Source organism: Somniosus microcephalus, chromosome 15 (assembly GCF_052327205.1).
Source record: "Somniosus microcephalus isolate GS21.2 chromosome 15, FLI_Smic_1.0, whole genome shotgun sequence".
NCBI lineage: Eukaryota > Metazoa > Chordata > Chondrichthyes > Squaliformes > Somniosidae > Somniosus > Somniosus microcephalus.
Window position 1 is genome coordinate 1,854,270 of NC_141001.1, and position 19,203 is coordinate 1,873,472.

A 19,203-nucleotide genomic window follows, 5' to 3' on the forward strand; every position below is an offset into this window, starting at 1 on the left:
ATAAGGGGTAAGCCATTTAGGACAGGGATGAGGAGGAATTTCTTCACCCAGAGAGTGGTGAACCTTTGGAATTCTCTACCACAGAAGGCAGCGGAGGCCAATTTATTAAATATATTCAAGAAGGAGTTAGATATATTTCTTAAAGCTAAAGGGATCAAGGGATATGGGGAGAAAGCAGGGACAGGGTACTGAATTTGGATGATCAGCCATGATCTCATTAAATGATCGAGGGGCCGAATGGCCTACTCCTGCTCCAATCTTCTATGTTTCTATGTATCTTCCTGCAGTCTACAGCTTCCTTCTTCAGTATCAACCACACAGCCGATTTTGGTATTATCTGCAAACTTCTTAATCATACCTCCTATATTTAAGCGGAGGCTGGACAAGCATATGAGGGAGAAGGGAATAGGGGGTTATGCTGATAGAGTTAGATGAGGAAAGATGGGAGGAGGCTCGAGTGGAGCATAAACGCCGGCACGGACTGGTTGGGCCGAATGGCCTGTTTCTGGGCCGTATATCCGATGTAATCCTATGAAGGCAAGGTGCATTAGATTTTGGAGAGCTCACCTTTACTTTGAGGGGGGTTCTGACTTCTGTCTCGGAGTACATTGATTTCATACACAGCACCATACTGCTCAAAGAGCTCCTTCAGTTCCTTCTCCGACCAGGACCGTGGAATCTGACCCACAAACATCTTGATGGAATCGATATCAGGCTGGTCGGGGTGATCCAGTGACCCGTTCATCTTCTTTGATCTGTGCAAAGGAGAAACAGCAATGAGGTTAGAAACCATAGGCTGAGGCAGGAGTTGAGGGAACAATAGGTAAAGGGTCAGCCCCAAGGGTCTCATTGGTCCAGGGAGCGGGCGGGGCCGGCCAAAGGGGGGGGCGGTGGGGAAGAGGGGTGTTAATGGTGCCGGGAAGAGGGGGTGGGGGACCAGGAAGTGGGAGCTACCACACTGCAGACCTGCACACCATTTCAGCACAGATCCCCTCTGGGAGTGAGGGGCTGATGGATCCAGTTACCAATCACACTTATGAAATGCTTTTTGGCATTACTCCTGAACCAGCTTTTCACCAGTTCATGCCTCTGTCATTGCAGGACATTATTCACTTGTTAAATCACCTCTCATGCACCCTCCAACCATGGCCAAAGAGTCCCAGCTTTCCAGCCGATTCTGGTAACTAAGCCCAGACTAGGGATCTGACTGAATTCCTTTACCAAAAATTAGAAGTCTGATATTTCAGTGACCAAAGATTAACAGTGCTTTCAAAATGTTGCCCATACAGCGCACTGTACAACTTCAGCAAAACAGCCTCATGCGCCCCCAGCACCGATCCCTGGGACACCCCACTCAGTACATCACCCAGCACCGATCCCTGGGACACCCCACTCAGTACATCACCCAGCACCGATCCCTGGGACACCCCACTCAGTGCATCACCCAGCACCGATCCCTGGGACACTCCACTCAGTACATCACCCAGCACCGATCCCTGGGACACTCCACTCAGTACATCTCCCAGCACCGATCCCTGGGACACCCCACTCAGTACATCACCCAGCACCGATCCCTGGGACACCCCACTCAGTACATCACCCAGCACCGATCCCTGGGACACTCCACTCAGTACATCTCCCAGCACCGATCCCTGGGACACTCCACTCAGTACATCACCCAGCAGCGATCCCTGGGACACTCCACTCAGTACATCACCCAGCACCGATCCCTGGGACACTCCACTCAGTACATCTCCCAGCACCGATCCCTGGGACACTCCACTCAGTACATCACCCAGCGCCGATCCCTGGGACACTCCACTCAGTACATCACCCAGCACCGATCCCTGGGACACTCCACTCAGTACATCACCCAGCACCGATCCCCGGGACACTCCACTCAGTACATCACCCAGCACCGATCCCTGGGACACTCCACTCAGTACATCTCCCAGCACTGATCCCCGGGACACTCCACTCAGTACATCACCCAGCACCAATCCCCGGGACACTCCACTCAGTACATCACCCAGCACCGATCCCTGGGACACTCCACTCAGTACATCTCCCAGCACCGATCCCTGGGACACTCCACTCAGTACATCACCCAGCAGCGATCCCTGGGACACTCCACTCAGTACATCTCCCAGCACCGATCCCTGGGACACTCCACTCAGTACATCACCCAGCACCGATCCCTGGGACACTCCACTCAGTACATCACCCAGCACCGATCCCTGGGACACTCCACTCAGTACATCACCCAGCACTGATCCCCGGGACACTCCACTCAGTAAATCACCCAGCACTGATCCCCGGGATACTCCACTCAGTACATCACCCAGCACCGATCCCTGGGACACTCCACTCTGTACATCTCCCAGCACCGATCCCTGGGACACTCCACTCAGTACATCACCCAGCACCGATCCCTGGGACACTCCACTCAGTACATCACCCAGCACCGATCCCTGGGACACTCCACTCAGTACATCACCGAGCACCGATCCCTGGGACACTCCACTCAGTACATCACCGAGCACCGATCCCTGGGACACTCCACTCAGTGCATCACCCAGCACCGATCCCTGGGACACTCCACTCAGTACATCACCGAGCACCGATCCCTGGGACACTCCACTCAGTACATCACCGAGCACCGATCCCTGGGACACTCCACTCAGTACATCACCCAGCACCGATCCCTGGGCCACTCCACTCAGTACATCACCCAGCACCGATCCCTGGGACACTCCACTCAGTACATCACCCAGCACCGATCCCCGGGACACTCCACTCAGTACATCACCCAGCACCGATCCCTGGGACACTCCACTCAGTACATCTCCCAGCACCGATCCCTGGGACACTCCACTCAGTACATCTCCCAGCACCGATCCCTGGGACACCCCACTCAGTACATCACCCAGCACCGATCCCTGGGACACTCCACTCAGTACATCACCCAGCACCGATCCCTGGGACACTCCACTCAGTACATCTCCCAGCACCGATCCCTGGGACACTCCACTCAGTACATCACCCAGCACCGATCCCTGGGACACTCCACTCAGTACATCACCCAGCACCGATCCCTGGGACACTCCACTCAGTACATCACCCAGCACCGATCCCTGGGACACTCCACTCAGTACATCTCCCAGCACCGATCCCTGGGACACTCCACTCAGTACATCACCCAGCACCGATCCCTGGGACACGCCACTCAGTACATCGTCCAGCACCGATCCCTGGGACATTCCACTGAGTACATCTCCCAGCACCGATCCCTGGGACACTCCACTCGGTACATCACCCAGCACTAGGGTTGCAAAGGGGTGGAAAGTTTCCGGTAAATTTCCGGAAATTTTCCACGGGAAGTTTAGCTTGGGAATTTTGCCCAAAAAAGCACATGCTAGCATAATATTGTTTTTTTTGTATTTCTTTCTTTTTTTTTCCCCCACAGGTCCTCTCTTAAAATTACTAACAGAGATGGAATCTTAATTGTTAAGGAATTTCTTAATCAATATATGTTTATCTTCTTACTTGGCTTGTTTTAATAATTACAAGTTTTGTGTGTGACTGTGAACAAATGTGTCCTGATTGGTTGGATGAGTGGATGAGCGATTAGCTCCCTGTATTTGTAATATTTGCATATCGAATTGTGATTGGCCTGCAGGCATCTGTAAGGCTGCTAAAGTTTTTTGAAGATCCAGGTTAGGGGTCCTGAGGGAAGTCATTTTGTTTTCTGCTGATGTTGTGATGATGCAGTAAGTAAATCAGACTTTATACCAAATAAACCAGTTACTTGTTGAACTCTGTTGTCCTTCAATTTAAAATATACAAAATAATACACTATTGGTGATGTAGCGTCGTGTGTGTACAGGTCATGCTTCCATCACATGGAGCATCAGCAAAAATGTACTCACCCTGTTGCAATCGTGCTGATCGACTGCAGTTCGACACAGAGATGAATGCCCTTTATTTCTCTGCATAGAACAATGCCACGTTTACCGTCGGATGTGTGGAAGCATTTTACCCCAGGCATTAAAAATGGAAAGACTGTGTACATGTGCAAACACTGTAGAAAGCCATATGTAAAGAATGCCACAAAGATGCAGCAGCATTTATCCAAATGCAACAACTTCACTCATATTACATCTATTGGGTGCGCAGCTCATGGGCTTAACCTGCTCCTCAAGGACATCATGGGTTTGAGAAGCATGGAAGCACTGTACAAGAGAGCCAAGCAAGTTGTTAAGTATGTCAGGGGAAAACAGGTAGTTGCAGCAACCTACAACTCCAAGCAAATGACAAAGAACAAGAACACCACGCTGAAGCTGCCGAACAACACTAGATGGGGTGGTGTTGTCATAATGTACAACAGCCTTCTGGAGGGTAAGGAGTTGCTGCAAGAAATGGCAATATCCCAGTCTGGGGATATGGAAACCACCATCAAGAAAATACTGCTGGATGATGTGTTTTGGGAGAGAGTGGTTAGCAGCCTTAAACTACTCTCACCAGTAGCATCTGCAATTGCTCAGATTGAAGGAGATGACGCTGTCTTGTCAGATGTTCTCAGGCTTTTTACTGATTTAAAAGAACGAATCAGCATTGCCCTACCCACATCCCTGCTGCTCAAAGCAGAGGAGAAGGCAATTGTTCAATTCATACAGACGCGTCAAGAATTTTGTGTCAAGCCGATTCATGCTGCAGCATACATGCTGGACCCAAAGCATGTTGGGAGACCAATACTTTCTGGAGAACAGATCAACAGCGCTTAGTGTGATTTCTACCCTCTCACACCATCTCAATCTGGATGTGGGCAAAGTTCTGGGAAGTCTGGCAAAGTTCTCTACCAAGCAAGGTCTTTGGAATGGGGATGGGAATCATGCAAGTATATCAGTGCACATACCTGGTGGAAGGGACTTTGTGCATCTGAGGCCCTGTCACCTATTGCATCGGTGATACTCCAAATCCCACCTTCATCAGCGGCCTCTGAACGAAACTGGTCACCTTTTGGGAATACGCATACAAAGGTGCGCAACAGGCTGACTAACAAGAGAGTGGAGAAACTGGTGGCTATCCGGGCGAACCTACAACTTATTGAGCCGGATACAGAAGTGTCCATCACACAGCTAGACACTGACACAGAGGAGGAAATGGACACGTCAGAGCCAGAGTCAGAGAATCACGAGGAGCAATGAGGAGTAGAAGACTCAGAAGGCTCATGAGTAGAAGACTCAAAGGGACAAAATAAGGACAAATTACAGGCTAAATAAGCTGACGCACTTTTTATTTTATTTTAGATGGGTCTTTTTTGTGGGGGTTCAATAAAGTTCAAAATTATAACCTAAATAAAGTTTTGAATGCCTGTTTTTATTTGTATGGAACAGTAAGTCTATTTTGACGACAAAGATAATATAAGGGTCAGAGACAAAAACCATCAGTGTGCAAAAAAACTCAAAATTCCCATAAATTCCCGAAAATTCCCATGGAAAGTTTCCTCTTTTAAAAATTCCCAGAATTTTGCAACCCTACCCAGCACCGATCCCCGGGACACTCCACTCAGTCCATCTCCCAACACCGATCCCCAGGACACTCCACTCAGTACATCACCCAGCACCGATCCCTGGGACACTCCACTCAGTACATCTCCCAGCACCGATCCCTGGGACACTCCACTCAGTACATCACCCAGCACCGATCCCTGGGACACTCCACTCAGTACATCACCCAGCACCGATCCCTGGGACACTCCACTCAGTACATCACCCAGCACCGATCCCCGGGACACTCCACTCAGTACATCACCCAGCACCGATCCCTGGGACACTCCACTCAGTACATCACCCAGCACCGATCCCTGGGACACTCCACTCAGTACATCACCCAGCACCGATCCCTGGGACACTCCACTCAGTACATCTCCCAGCACCGATCCCTGGGACACTCCACTCAGTACATCACCCAACACCGATCCCTGGGACACTCCACTCAGTACATCACCCAGCACCGATCCCTGGGACACCACTCAGTACATCACCCAGCACCGATCCCTGGGACACTCCACTCAGTTGGAGAGCATTTTGGCGACAGTGACCATAATTCGGTGAGATTTAAGGTGGTCATGGAAAAGGACAAAGACGGCCCGGAAATAAGGGTTCTAAATTGGGGGAAGGCCGATTTTAATATGATACGGCAGGATCTGGCCAAAGTGGACTGGGAGCAGCTACTTATAGGAAAATCCACATCAAAACAGTGGGAGACTTTCAGAAGGGAAATAGAGAGAGTACAACGCCAACATGTTCCTGTAAAGGTCAAGGGTGGGACCAACAGGCAAAGGGAACCTTGGATGACAAGGGATATACAAAAATGCATTAGGAATAAAAGGGGGGCTTTTGGCAGTTACAAAAGACTAAAGACGGAAGCAGCCCTAGAGGAGTATAAAAAGTGCAGGGGCATACTTAAAAAAGAAATTAGGAGGGCGAAGAGGGGCCATGAAATAACACTGGCGAGCAAAATAAAGGAAAATCCTAAGATGTTTTATAAGTATATTAAGGACAAGAGGATAACCAGGGAAAGGGTAGGGCCCATTAGGGACCAAAGTGGCAATCTGTGTGTAGAGCCAGATGAGGTAGGCGGGGTTTTAAATGAATTTTTTGCATCTGTGTTCACTATGGAGAAAGACGATGCAGACATAGAAATCGGGCAAGGGGACTGTGACATACTTGAACATATTAGCATCGAGAGGGAAGAGGTGCTAGCGGTTTTAGCAGGCCAAAAAGTGGATAAATGCCCAGGCCCGGACGAGATGTATCCCAGGCTGCTGTGGGAGGCAAAGGAGGAGATTGCAGGGGCTCTGACACAAATTTTCAGAACCTCTCTGGCCACAGGGGATGTACCAGAGGACTGGAGAACAGCTAACGTAGTACCATTATACAAGAAGGGTAGCAGGGATAAACCAGGGAATTACAGGCCAGTGAGCCTAACATCTGTGGTAGGGAAATTATTGGAAAAAATTCTGAGGGACAAAATTAGTCTCCACTTGGAGAGGCAAGGATTAGTCGGGGATAGTCAGCATGGCTTTGTCAAGGGTAAATCATGTCTGACAAATCTAATTGAATTTTTCGAGGGGTTGACTCGGGGGGTGGATGAGGGAAATGCTGTGGATGTGGTTTACATGGACTTCAGTAAAGCTTTTGACAAAGTCCCACATAGGAGACTGGTCAAGAAGGTAAGAGCCCATGGGATCCAGGGTGCCTTGGCGCGTTGGATCCTCAACTGGCTGAGTGGCAGGAGGCAGAGGGTGATGGTCGAAGGTTGCTTTTGTGACTGGAAGCCTGTGTCCAGTGGGGTACCTCAGGGATCGGTGCTGGGTCCCTTGTTGTTTGTGATCTACATAAATGATTTGGATGAGAATGTAAAAGGTATGATCAGTAAGTTCGCAGATGACACGAAAATTGGTGGGGTGGTAAATTGCGAGGAGGAAAGCCTCAGGCTACAGGACGATATAAACGGGTTGGTCAGATGGGCGGAAAAGTGGCAAATGGAATTTAACCCTGAAAAGTGCGAGGTGATGCATTTTGGACTTACAAATAAGGCAAGGGAATACACAATGAGTGGTAGGACCCTAGGAAATACAGAGGGTCAGAGGGACCTTGGTGTACATGTACATAGATCCCTGAAGGCAGCGGAACAGGTAGATAAGGTGGTTAAAAAGGCATATGGGATACTTGCCTTCATTAGCCGAGGCATAGAATATAAGAGCAGGGAGGTTATGATGGAGCTGTACAAAACGCTGGTGAGGCCACAGCTGGAGTACTGTGTGCAGTTCTGGTCGCCTCACTATAGGAAGGATGTGATTGCTTTGGAGAGGGTGCAGAGAAGATTCACCAGGATGTTACCTGGGATGGAGCGCCTCAGCTATGAAGAGAGGCTGGACAGGCTGGGGTTGTTTTCCTTGGAGCAAAGAAGGCTGAGGGGGGACCTGATTGAGGTGTACAAAATGATGAGGGGCATAGATAGGGTAGATAAAGAGGAACTTTTCCCCTTAGTAGGGGGGGTCAATAACAAGGGGGCATAGATTCAGGGTAAGGGGCAGGAGATTTAGAGGGGATTTGAGGAGGAACTTCTTCACCCAGAGGGTGGTTGGAATGTGGAACTCAATGCCTGAAAGGGTGGTAGAGGCAGGAACCCTCACAACATTCAAGAAGCATTTGGATGAGCACTTGAAATGCCATTGCATACAAGGCTATGGACCAAATGCTGGAAAATGGGATTAGACTGGACAGGGATGGATGGGCGGCGCAGACACGATGGGCCGAAGGGCCTCTTTCTGTGCTGTAAAACTCTATGACTCTATGACATCTCCCAGCACCGATCCCTTGGACACTCCACTCAGTACATCTCCCAACACCGATCCCTGGGACACTCCACTCAGTACATCACCCAGCACCGATCCCCGGGACACTCCACTCAGTACATCTCCCAACACCGATCCCCAGGACACTCCACTCAGTACATCTCCCAGCACTGATCCCCGGGACACTCCACTCAGTACATCACCCAGCACCGATCCCTGGGACACTCCACTCAGTACATCACCCAGCACCGATCCCTGGGACACTCCACTCAGTACATCACCCAGCACCGATCCCTGGGACACTCCACTCTGTACATCACCCAGCACCGATCCCTGGGACACTCCACTCAGTATATCACCCAGCACCGATCCCTGGGACATTCCACTCAGTACATCACCCAGCACCGATCCCCGGGACACTCCACTCAGTATATCACCCAGCACCGATCCCTGGGACACTCCACTCAGTACATCACCCAGCACCGATCCCTGGGACACTCCACTCAGTACATCACCCAGCACCGATCCCTGGGACACTCCACTCAGTACATCACCCAGCACCGATCCCTGGGACACTCCACTTAGTACATCTCCCAACACCGATCCCTGGGACACTCCACTCAGTACATCACCCAGCACCGATCCCCAGGACACTCCACTCAGTACATCACCCAGCACCGATCCCTGGGACACTCCACTCAGTACATCACCCAGCACCGATCCCTGGGACACTCCACTCAGTACATCTCCCAACACCGATCCCTGGGACACTCCACTCAGTACATCACCCAGCACCGATCCCTGGGACACTCCACTCAGTACATCTCCCAACACCGATCCCTGGGACACTCCACTCAGTACATCTCCCAACACCGATCCCTGGGACACTCCACTCAGTACATCACCCAGCACCGATCCCTGGGACACTCCACTCAGTACATCACCCAGCACCGATCCCCGGGACACTCCACTCAGTACATCACCCAGCACCGATCCCTGGGACACTCCACTCAGTACATCACCCAGCACCGATCCCTGGGACACTCCACTCAGTACATCACCCAGCACCGATCCCTGGGACACTCCACTCAGTACATCACCCAGCACCGATCCCTGGGACACTCCACTCAGTACATCACCCAGCACCGATCCCTGGGACACTCCACTCAGTACATCACCCAGCACCGATCCCTGGGACACTCCACTCAGTACATCACCCAGCACCGATCCCTGGTACACTCCACTCAGTACATCACCCAGCACCGATCCCTGGGACACTCCACTCAGTACATCACCCAGCACCGATCCCTGGTACACTCCACTCAGTACATCACCCAGCACCGATCCCTGGTACACTCCACTCAGTACATCACCCAGCACCGATCCCTGGGACACTCCACTCAGTACATCACCCAGCACCGATCCCTGGTACACTCCACTCAGTACATCACCCAGCACCGATCCCTGGGACACTCCACTCAGTACATCTCCCAGCACCGATCCCTGGGACACTCCACTCAGTACATCACCCAGCACCGATCCCTGGGACACTCCACTCAGTACATCACCCAGCACCGATCCCTGGGACACTCCACTCAGTGCATCTCCCAGCACCGATCCCTGGGACACTCCACTCAGTACATCACCCAGCACCGATCCCTGGGACACTCCACTCAGTACATCTCCCAGCACCGATCCCTGGGACACTCCACTCAGTACATCACCCAGCACCGATCCCTGGGACACTCCACTCAGTACATCACCCAGCACCGATCCCTGGGACACTCCACTCAGTGCATCTCCCAGCACCGATCCCTGGGACACTCCACTCAGTACATCACCCAGCACCGATCCCTGGGACACTCCACTCAGTACCGATCCCCAGGACACTCCACTCAATACATCTCCCAGCACCGATCCCTGGGACACTCCACTCAGTACATCACCCAGCACCGATCCCTGGGACACTCCACTCAGTCCCCAGCACCGATCCCTGGGACACTCCACTCAGTACATCTCCCAGCACTGATCCCTGGGACACTCCACTCTGTACATCTCCCAGCAGCGATCCCTGAGACACTCCACTCAGTACATCTCCCAACACCGATCCCCAGGACACTCCACTCAGTACATCACCCAGCACCGATCCATGGGACACTCCACTCAGTACATCTCCCCAGCACCGATCCCAGGGACACTCCACTCAGTACATCTCCCCAACACCGATCCCTAGGACACTCCACTCAGTACATCACCCAGCACCGATCCCTGGGACACTCCACTCAGTACATCACCCAGCACCGATCCCTGGGACACTCCACTCAGTACATCACCCAGCACCGATCCCTGGGACACTCCACTCAGTACATCTCCCAGCACCGATCCCTGGGACACTCCACTCAGTACATCACCCAGCACCGATCCCTGGGACACTCCACTCTGTACATCACCCAGCACCGATCCCTGGGACACTCCACTCAGTACATCACCCAGCACCGATCCCTGGGACACTCCACTCAGTTCATCACCAAGCACCGATCCCTGGGACACTCCACTCTGTACATCACCCAGCACCGATCCCTGGGACACTCCAGTCAGTCCCCAGCACCGATCCCTGGGACACTCCACTCAGCACCGATCCCTGGGACACTCCACTCTGTACATCTCCCAGCAGCGATCCCCGAGACACTCCACTCAGTACATCTCCCAGCACCGATCCCTGGGACACTCCACTCAGTACATCTCCCAGCACCGATCCCTGGGACACTCCACTCAGTACATCACCCAGCACCGATCCCTGGGACACTCCACTCAGTACATCACCCAGCACCGATCCCTGGGACACTCCACTCAGTACATCACCCAGCACCGATCCCTGGGACACTCCACTCAGTACATCTCCCAGCACCGATCCCTGGGACACTCCACTCAGTACATCACCCAGCACCGATCCCTGGGACACTCCACTCAGTACATCACCCAGCACCGATCCCCGGGACACTCCACTCAGTACATCACCCAGCACCGATCCCTGGGACACTCCACTCAGTACATCACCCAGCACCGATCCCTGGGACACTCCACTCAGTACATCATCCAGCACCGATCCCTGGGACACTCCACTCAGTACATCACCCAGCACCGATCCCTGGGACACTCCACTCAGTACATCACCCAGCACCGATCCCTGGGACACTCCACTCAGTACATCTCCCAGCACCGATCCCCGGGACAGTCCACTCAGTACATCACCCAGCACCGATCCCCGGGACACTCCACTCAGTACATCATCCAGCACCGATCCCTGGGACACTCCACTCAGTACATCACCCAGCACCGATCCCTGGGACACTCCACTCAGTACATCACCCAGCACCGATCCCTGGGACACTCCACTCAGTACATCTCCCAGCACCGATCCCCAGGACAGTCCACTCAGTACATCACCCAGCACCGATCCCCGGGACACTCCACTCAGTACATCTCCCAGCACCGATTCCTGGGACACTCCACTCAGTACATCACCCAGCACCGATCCCTGGGACACTCCACTCAGTACATCACCCAGCACCGATCCCTGGTACACTCCACTCAGTACATCACCCAGCACCGATCCCTGGGACACTCCACTCAGTACATCTCCCAGCACCGATCCCTGGGACACTCCACTCAGTACATCACCCAGCACCGATCCCTGGGACACTCCACTCAGTACATCACCCAGCACCGATCCCTGGGACACTCCACTCAGTGCATCTCCCAGCACCGATCCCTGGGACACTCCACTCAGTACATCACCCAGCACCGATCCCTGGGACACTCCACTCAGTACATCTCCCAGCACCGATCCCTGGGACACTCCACTCAGTACATCACCCAGCACCGATCCCTGGGACACTCCACTCAGTACATCACCCAGCACCGATCCCTGGGACACTCCACTCAGTGCATCTCCCAGCACCGATCCCTGGGACACTCCACTCAGTACATCACCCAGCACCGATCCCTGGGACACTCCACTCAGTACCGATCCCCAGGACACTCCACTCAATACATCTCCCAGCACCGATCCCTGGGACACTCCACTCAGTACATCACCCAGCACCGATCCCTGGGACACTCCACTCAGTCCCCAGCACCGATCCCTGGGACACTCCACTCAGTACATCTCCCAGCACTGATCCCTGGGACACTCCACTCTGTACATCTCCCAGCACCGATCCCCGGGACACTCCACTCTGTACATCACCCAGCACCGATCCCTGGGACACGCCACTCAGTACATCTCCCAGCACCGATCCCTGGGACACTCCACTCAGTACATCTCCCAGCACCGATCCCCGGGACACTCCACTCAGTACATCACCCAGCACCGATCCCCGGGACACTCCACTCAGTACATCTCCCAGCACCGATCCCTGGGACACTCCACTCAGTACATCTCCCCAGCACCGATCCCTGGGACACTCCACTCAGTACATCTTCCAGCACCGATCCCTGGGACACGCCACTCAGTACATCTCCCAGCACCGATCCCTGGGACACTCCACTCAGTACATCTCCCAGCACCGATCCCTGGGACACTCCACTCAGTACATCTCCCAGCACCGATCCCTGGGACACTCCACTCAGTACATCACCCAGCACCGATCCCTGGGACACTCCACTCAGTACATCTCCCAGCACCGATCCCTGGGACACTCCACTCAGTACATCTCCCCAGCACCGATCCCTGGGACACTCCACTCAGTACATCTTCCAGCACCGATCCCTGGGACACCCCAGTTCCGACCGCAGTTCGACACAGACAAATGCCCTTTATTTCTCTGCATCGAACAATGCCACGTTTACCGTCGAATGTGTGGAAGCATTTTACCCCAGGCATTAAAGATGGAAAGACTGTGTACATGTGCAAACACTGTACAAAGCCAGATGTAAAGAATGCCACAACGATGCAGCAGCATTGATCCAAATGCAACAACTTCACTCAAAGCTCACAGTAGTCAGCCCAGAGTTTCTCTGCTTCCATTCAAGAAGATGATGGTTCCCATTTAGCATCAGGCTCCTTATCAGCAACTCCTGGCCCACTTGGAAGGTTCTTTGATACAATGGATAACCATAGCCAGAAGGCGGCAGATGAGTGCCTTGCTCGAGCTGTATATGCGACAGGCTCGCCCCTCATGCTCACAGCCAATGTGTACTGGAAGAGATTTTTCAATGTTATTTGCCCTGCATACTGTCCTCCCACCAGACATGCTTTGTCTACTTATTTGCTGGAGGCTGAGTATAACAGAGTCCAAGGAAAGCTCAAAGAAACAATAGCGATGGCAGACTGTGTTGCAGTTATCTCAGATGGGTGGTCAAATGTACAAGGGGAGGGCATCATAAACTACATCGTCTCCACTCCTCTCCCAGTGTTCTTCAAGAGCACAGACACGAAGGACAACAGACACACAGGCACATACATTGCTGATGAGCTGAAAGCGGTCATCAATGATCTTGGATCACAAAAGGTCTTTGCAGTAGTTACTGACAATGCTGCGAATATGAAGGCTGCTTGGGCTCAAGTGGAGGAGGCCTACCCTCATATTACGTCTATTGGGTGCACAGCTCATGGGCTTAACCTGCTCCTCAAGGGCATCATGTGTTTGAGAACCATGGAAACACTGTACAAGAGAGCCAAGCAAGTTGTTAAGTATGTCAGGGGAAAACAGGTAGTTGCAGCAACCTACAACTCCAAGCAAACAACAAAGAACAAGAACACCACACTGAAGCTGCCCAACAACACTAGATGGGGTGGCGTTGTCATAATGTACAACAGCCTTCTGGAGGGTAAGGAGTCGCTACAAGAAATGGCAATATCCCAGTCTGGGGATATGGAAACCACCATCAAGAAAATACTGCTGGATGATGTGTTTTGGGAGAGGGTGGTTAGCAGCCTTAAACTACTCTCACCAGTAGCATCTGCAATTGCTCAGATGTTCTCAGGCTCTTTGCTGATTTAAAAGAACGAATCAGCATTGCCCTACCCACATCCCTGCTGCTCAAAGCAGAGGAGAAGGCAATTGTTCAATTCATACAGACGCGTCAGGAATTGTGTGTCAAGCCGATTCATGCTGCAGCACACATGCTGGACCCAAAGCATGTTGGGAGACCAATACTTTCTGGAGAACAGATCAACAGCGCTTAGTGTGATTTCTACCCTCTCACACCATCTCAATCTGGACGTGGGCAAAGTTCCGGGAAGTCGGACAAAGTTCTCTACCAAGCAAGGTCTTTGGAACGGGGACGGGATATGGGAATCATGCAAGTATATCAGTGCACATACCTGGTGGAAGGGACTTTGTGCATCTGAGGCCCTGTCACCTATTGCATCGGTGATACTCCAAATCCCACCTTCATCAGCGGCCTCTGAACAAAACTGGTCACTTTTTGGGAATACGCATACAAAGGTGCGCAACAGGCTGACTAACAAGAGAGTGGAGAAACTGGTGGCTATCCGGGCAAACCTACAACTTACTGAGCCAGGTACCGAAGTGTCCACCACACAGCTAGACACTGACACAGAGGAGGAAATGGACACGTCAGAGCCAGAGTCAGAGAATCAGGAGGAGCAATGCTGAGTAGAAGACTCAGAAGACTCATGAGTAGAAGGGTCAAAGGGACAAAATAAGGACAAATTACAGGCTAAATAAGCTGACGCTCTTTTTATTTTATTTTAGATGGGTCTTTTTTGTGGGGGTTCAATAAAATTCAAAATTATAACCTAAATAAACTTTTGAAAGCCTGTTTTTATTTGTATGGAACAGTATGTCTATTTTGATGACAAAGATAATAAGGGTCGGAGACAAAAACCATCAGTGTGCAAAAAAACTCAAAATTCCCATAAATTCCCAAAATTCCCATGGAAAGTTTCCTCTTAAAAATTCCTGGAATTTTGCAACCCTAATTAGGACCACTGCTTTTCTTGATACATATTCATGACTTGGACGTGGGTGTACCGGGCACAATTTCAACATTTGCAGATGACACAAAACTTGGGAGTATAGTGAAGAGTGAGCAGGAGAGTGAGAGACTTCAGGAGGACAGACAGGCTGGTGGAATGGGCGGACACGTGGCAGATGTTCAAAATCATGAGGGAGCTGTTCAGTTGGGATGGGCTCCACTTAAACCGGGCTGGGACCAGTGTCCTGATGAATTGAATAACTAGAGCTGTAGCTAGGGCTTTAAACTAAAAAAAGTTGCAAAGAATAGTAGTAAGCCTGAGGATTGGGAAAGTTTTAGAAACCAGCAAAGGATGACCAAAAAATTGATAAGGGAAAAAATAGAATACAAGAGTAAACTAGCAAGAAATATAAAACAGACTGCAAGAGTTTCTACAAGTATGCAAAAAGGAAGAGAGAAGCAAAAGTCAATGTTGGTCCTTTAGAGGCTGAGACAGGAGGAAATATAATGGCGAACAAGGAAATGGCAGAGACATTAAACAAATGTTTTGTATCTGTCTTCACAATAGAAGGCATAAAATGCATACCAAAAATAGCAGGGAAACCAAGGGGCTGATGGGGGTGAGGAACTTAAAGTAATTAATACCAGTAGAGAAAAAGTACTCGAGAAACTAATGGGACTGAAAGCGGACAAATCCCCTGGGCCTGATAGCCTACATCCTAGGGTTTTAAAAGAGATAGTGGATGCTGTAGTGTCCGTGTGTAGATAAAGACACTGAAGACAGGAGTTGGTTCATAGGTATTTACTAAGCAAGTCTGGGGGGGGGGGGTTTCTAAAGGATATACACAATACACAGGCTTATATAGCCCAAGTGGCAATTACCGGCATTACGCACACCTGGGGCTCTTAAAGGCACGTACACCATAATTGCTCTTAAAGGCACATACACCACAATTCCTCCCCTTCTAGCTAACTAGTACATCATATTTTAAGTAATTATTAATTACATGTTATATGCAAAATAATATACATTGCTGTATTAATTAATTATAAGTTAGTCTCTCAGGAGGCTTCCTGACTCGGTCCGGATAACGCCTCGGGGGTGTAGTAGTTTCTGGTGGTGTAGTAGGTTCTTCTGGCAAGGCTGATTCGGCTTGAAGGCCAGTGTCGGGTTCATCGGGCTCCAGTATCACCGGATCGGAGGTAGATATGGGTATCTCTACTTCATCGTTAGATGTATAGTGGTGGTGGTGTAGGTTGTCCCTTTTCGGATGACTTGATGATTTGGTCAGCATGGCGCCTTATTATGCTGTCTCCGACGTCCATGGTATACATCAGTGGTCCTAATCGTGTGCAGATAGTTCCAGGCTGCCATTTCTCGGTACGGTAGTCCCGGGCCAAAACCGGTTGGCCTATCTGGAAGGCCCTAGTTGGCCTTTCATTCATGCCCTGAAACTGCCGGTTCTCCACGTCCCTTCGGATGTTGGGCTTGACCAAATCCAGCCGGCATCTTAGGTTTCTATTGTAGAACATCATGGCGGGAGTTTGGTTAGTAACCATATGCGTTGCATTCCTATATGCAAATAAGAAGTTATCCACCTTGTGCTGAAGTTTTATGTCTTCATTACCCATGGCCTTGATGGCCTTCTTGAAGGTCTGGACAAACCTTTCAGCCAATCCATTGGTGGCGGGATGGTATGGGGCGGACGTGTAGTGCTTTACCCCATTGTTCTTTAAGAACTTTCTGAATTCTTCGGACACAAATTGCGGTCCATTATCAGAACATATCTGCTCCGGCAGCCCATTCCTGGCAAATATGGTCCTTAATACTGTGATGGTTTTTTCCGTGGTGGTGGAGGACATCTTTATTACCTCCGGCCACTTGGAGTGTGCATCAACTGCGATTAAGAACATCGAGTCCATAAATGGACCAGCAAAGTCGATGTGCACCCTTTGCCAGGGAGATGAGGGCCACTCCCATGGATGTAGAGGGGCCTGTGGCGGAGCATTTTGGACCTTCTGGCATCCTAGGCAGCTCTTGGTCATGTCTTCGATGTCTCCATCGATACCTGGCCACCATACAAACGCCCTAGCTAGGTTCTTCATTTTCACTCCACCCAGATGCCCCTCGTGAAGCTCCTTTAGCACTTTATCCTGGAGTTTGGGTGGAATCATCACTCTGGATCCACACATCAAGGTTCCTCGGCACACTGACAGCTGTTCTCTTCTTTGCGAGAATGCTGGCAACAGTGGTTCGCCATGTGCTGGCCATCCCTTCACTGTTAAATCGTAGACCCGTGAGAGAGTAGGGTCATTTCTTGTCTCCCTTTCAATGGCAGTATTTGTCACCGGTAGACATTCCACTATGGTAGAGTGGAATATCTCTACTGGGTCTACTGTAGGTGCCTCTTCTATCGTTGGCAACGGTAGGCGTGATAAACCGTCAGCATTCCCATGCTGTTTTGACCCTTTGTATTCAATGTTGTATTGGTGTGCCCCTAGAAAAAGGGACCACCTCTGTAGTCTTTGTGCCGTCATAATGGGGACACCTTTTTTAGGGTTGAATATGGAGATGAGGGGTTGATGGTCAGTTAGCAAGGTAAATTTTTGTCCGTGTAGGTAATGGTTGAATTTCTTCACTCCCCATACCAGGCTGAGTGCTTCCCTGTCTATCTGGGCATAGTTACGCTCAGCTGAGTTCAATGAGCGTGACGCAAAAGCTATCGGCCGTTCCGAGCCATCAGGGAATCTATGGGACAATACCGCTCCTATGCCGTAAGGGGATGCATCGCACGCCAGTCTGATTGGTAGTGATGGGTTGTAATGAGCCAAAATTTTCTCGGATGTGATTAAGTCTTTACATTTATGGAAGGCACGTTTACAGTCTTCGTTCCATTTCCAAATCACTCCTGTCTGTAGAAGATCATTAAGAGGGTGTAGAATAGTTGATAAGTTCGGTAAAAATTTATGATAGTAATTTATTAATCCCAGGAATGACCTTAATTGTGAAACATTTTCAGGTGCTGGGGCTTTTATAACTGCTTCAATTTTTTCAGGTGACTTATGCAACCCTTCCTTATCATATTGTGGCCACATAATTAATATCTGATTTTGGAAAAATTCGCACTTGGGGCGATTTGCTCGTAGGCCCCGTTCTTTCAGCCTAGTGAGCACCTGCTCCAAATTGGCAAGGTGCTCGTTGTCGTTTTCTCCTGTTATAAGGATGTCGTCTAGGTAGCATTGAGTCCCCGGAATCCCTTGCAGGACTTGCTCCATAGCTCTTTGCCAGATAGCTGGAGCTGATGCTATTCCAAAAACCAGTCGATTGTACTGGTACAGGCCTTTGTGTGTGTTTATTGTGAGATACTTTTTAGAGGTCTCCTCAACCTCCATCTGTAGATATGCCTGTGCCAAGTCAATTTTTGTGAAACGTTTCCCTCCGGATAGGGAGGCGAAAATATCTTCTATCCTCGGAAGAGGATACTGTACCGTGTGAAGGACCGGGTTTACAGTCACCTTAAAGTCCCCACAGATGCGAATTTTTTTCTGTTCCTCGGAGTTATTTTTCAATGTTATTTTCATGACTGGAACGATGGGTGTTGCCCATTCGCTCCAATCTATTTTGGATAATACGCCTGCCTTTTCCAAATTCTTCAGCTCTGCCTCGACTGCCGGACGTATTGCGTATGGCACCGGTCTTGCCTTAAAATTTTTTTGGAATTGCTGTATCTTCCACTTTTATTGAGGCGGTGATGCCTTTCAAGGTTCTTAAGTTTCTCTTGAAACACTTCTTTGGCGTTGGCCAAGATGTCTTTTAATCGTTCAGGTATGATGTCATCATTGTTTTTTTCCTTACTGGTCACCGTCAGTGCCTGAATGGAGTGCCAGTCTAA

The 19,203-nt window shown here is 50.6% G+C and overlaps 1 protein-coding gene across 1 annotated transcript in view; it reads right to left on the reverse strand.

Moving 5' to 3' along the window:
• The window catches only part of LOC147106498 (CUGBP Elav-like family member 1), a 102,260-nt gene that overhangs the window by 71,720 nt on the left and 11,337 nt on the right, over nucleotides 1–19,203 (reverse strand). The window contains exon 2 of the mRNA XM_086008459.1: nucleotides 568–755. Coding sequence (XP_085864585.1) covers nucleotides 568–755 — 188 coding nt within the window. The remainder of the gene's footprint in view (nucleotides 1–567; nucleotides 756–19,203) is intronic.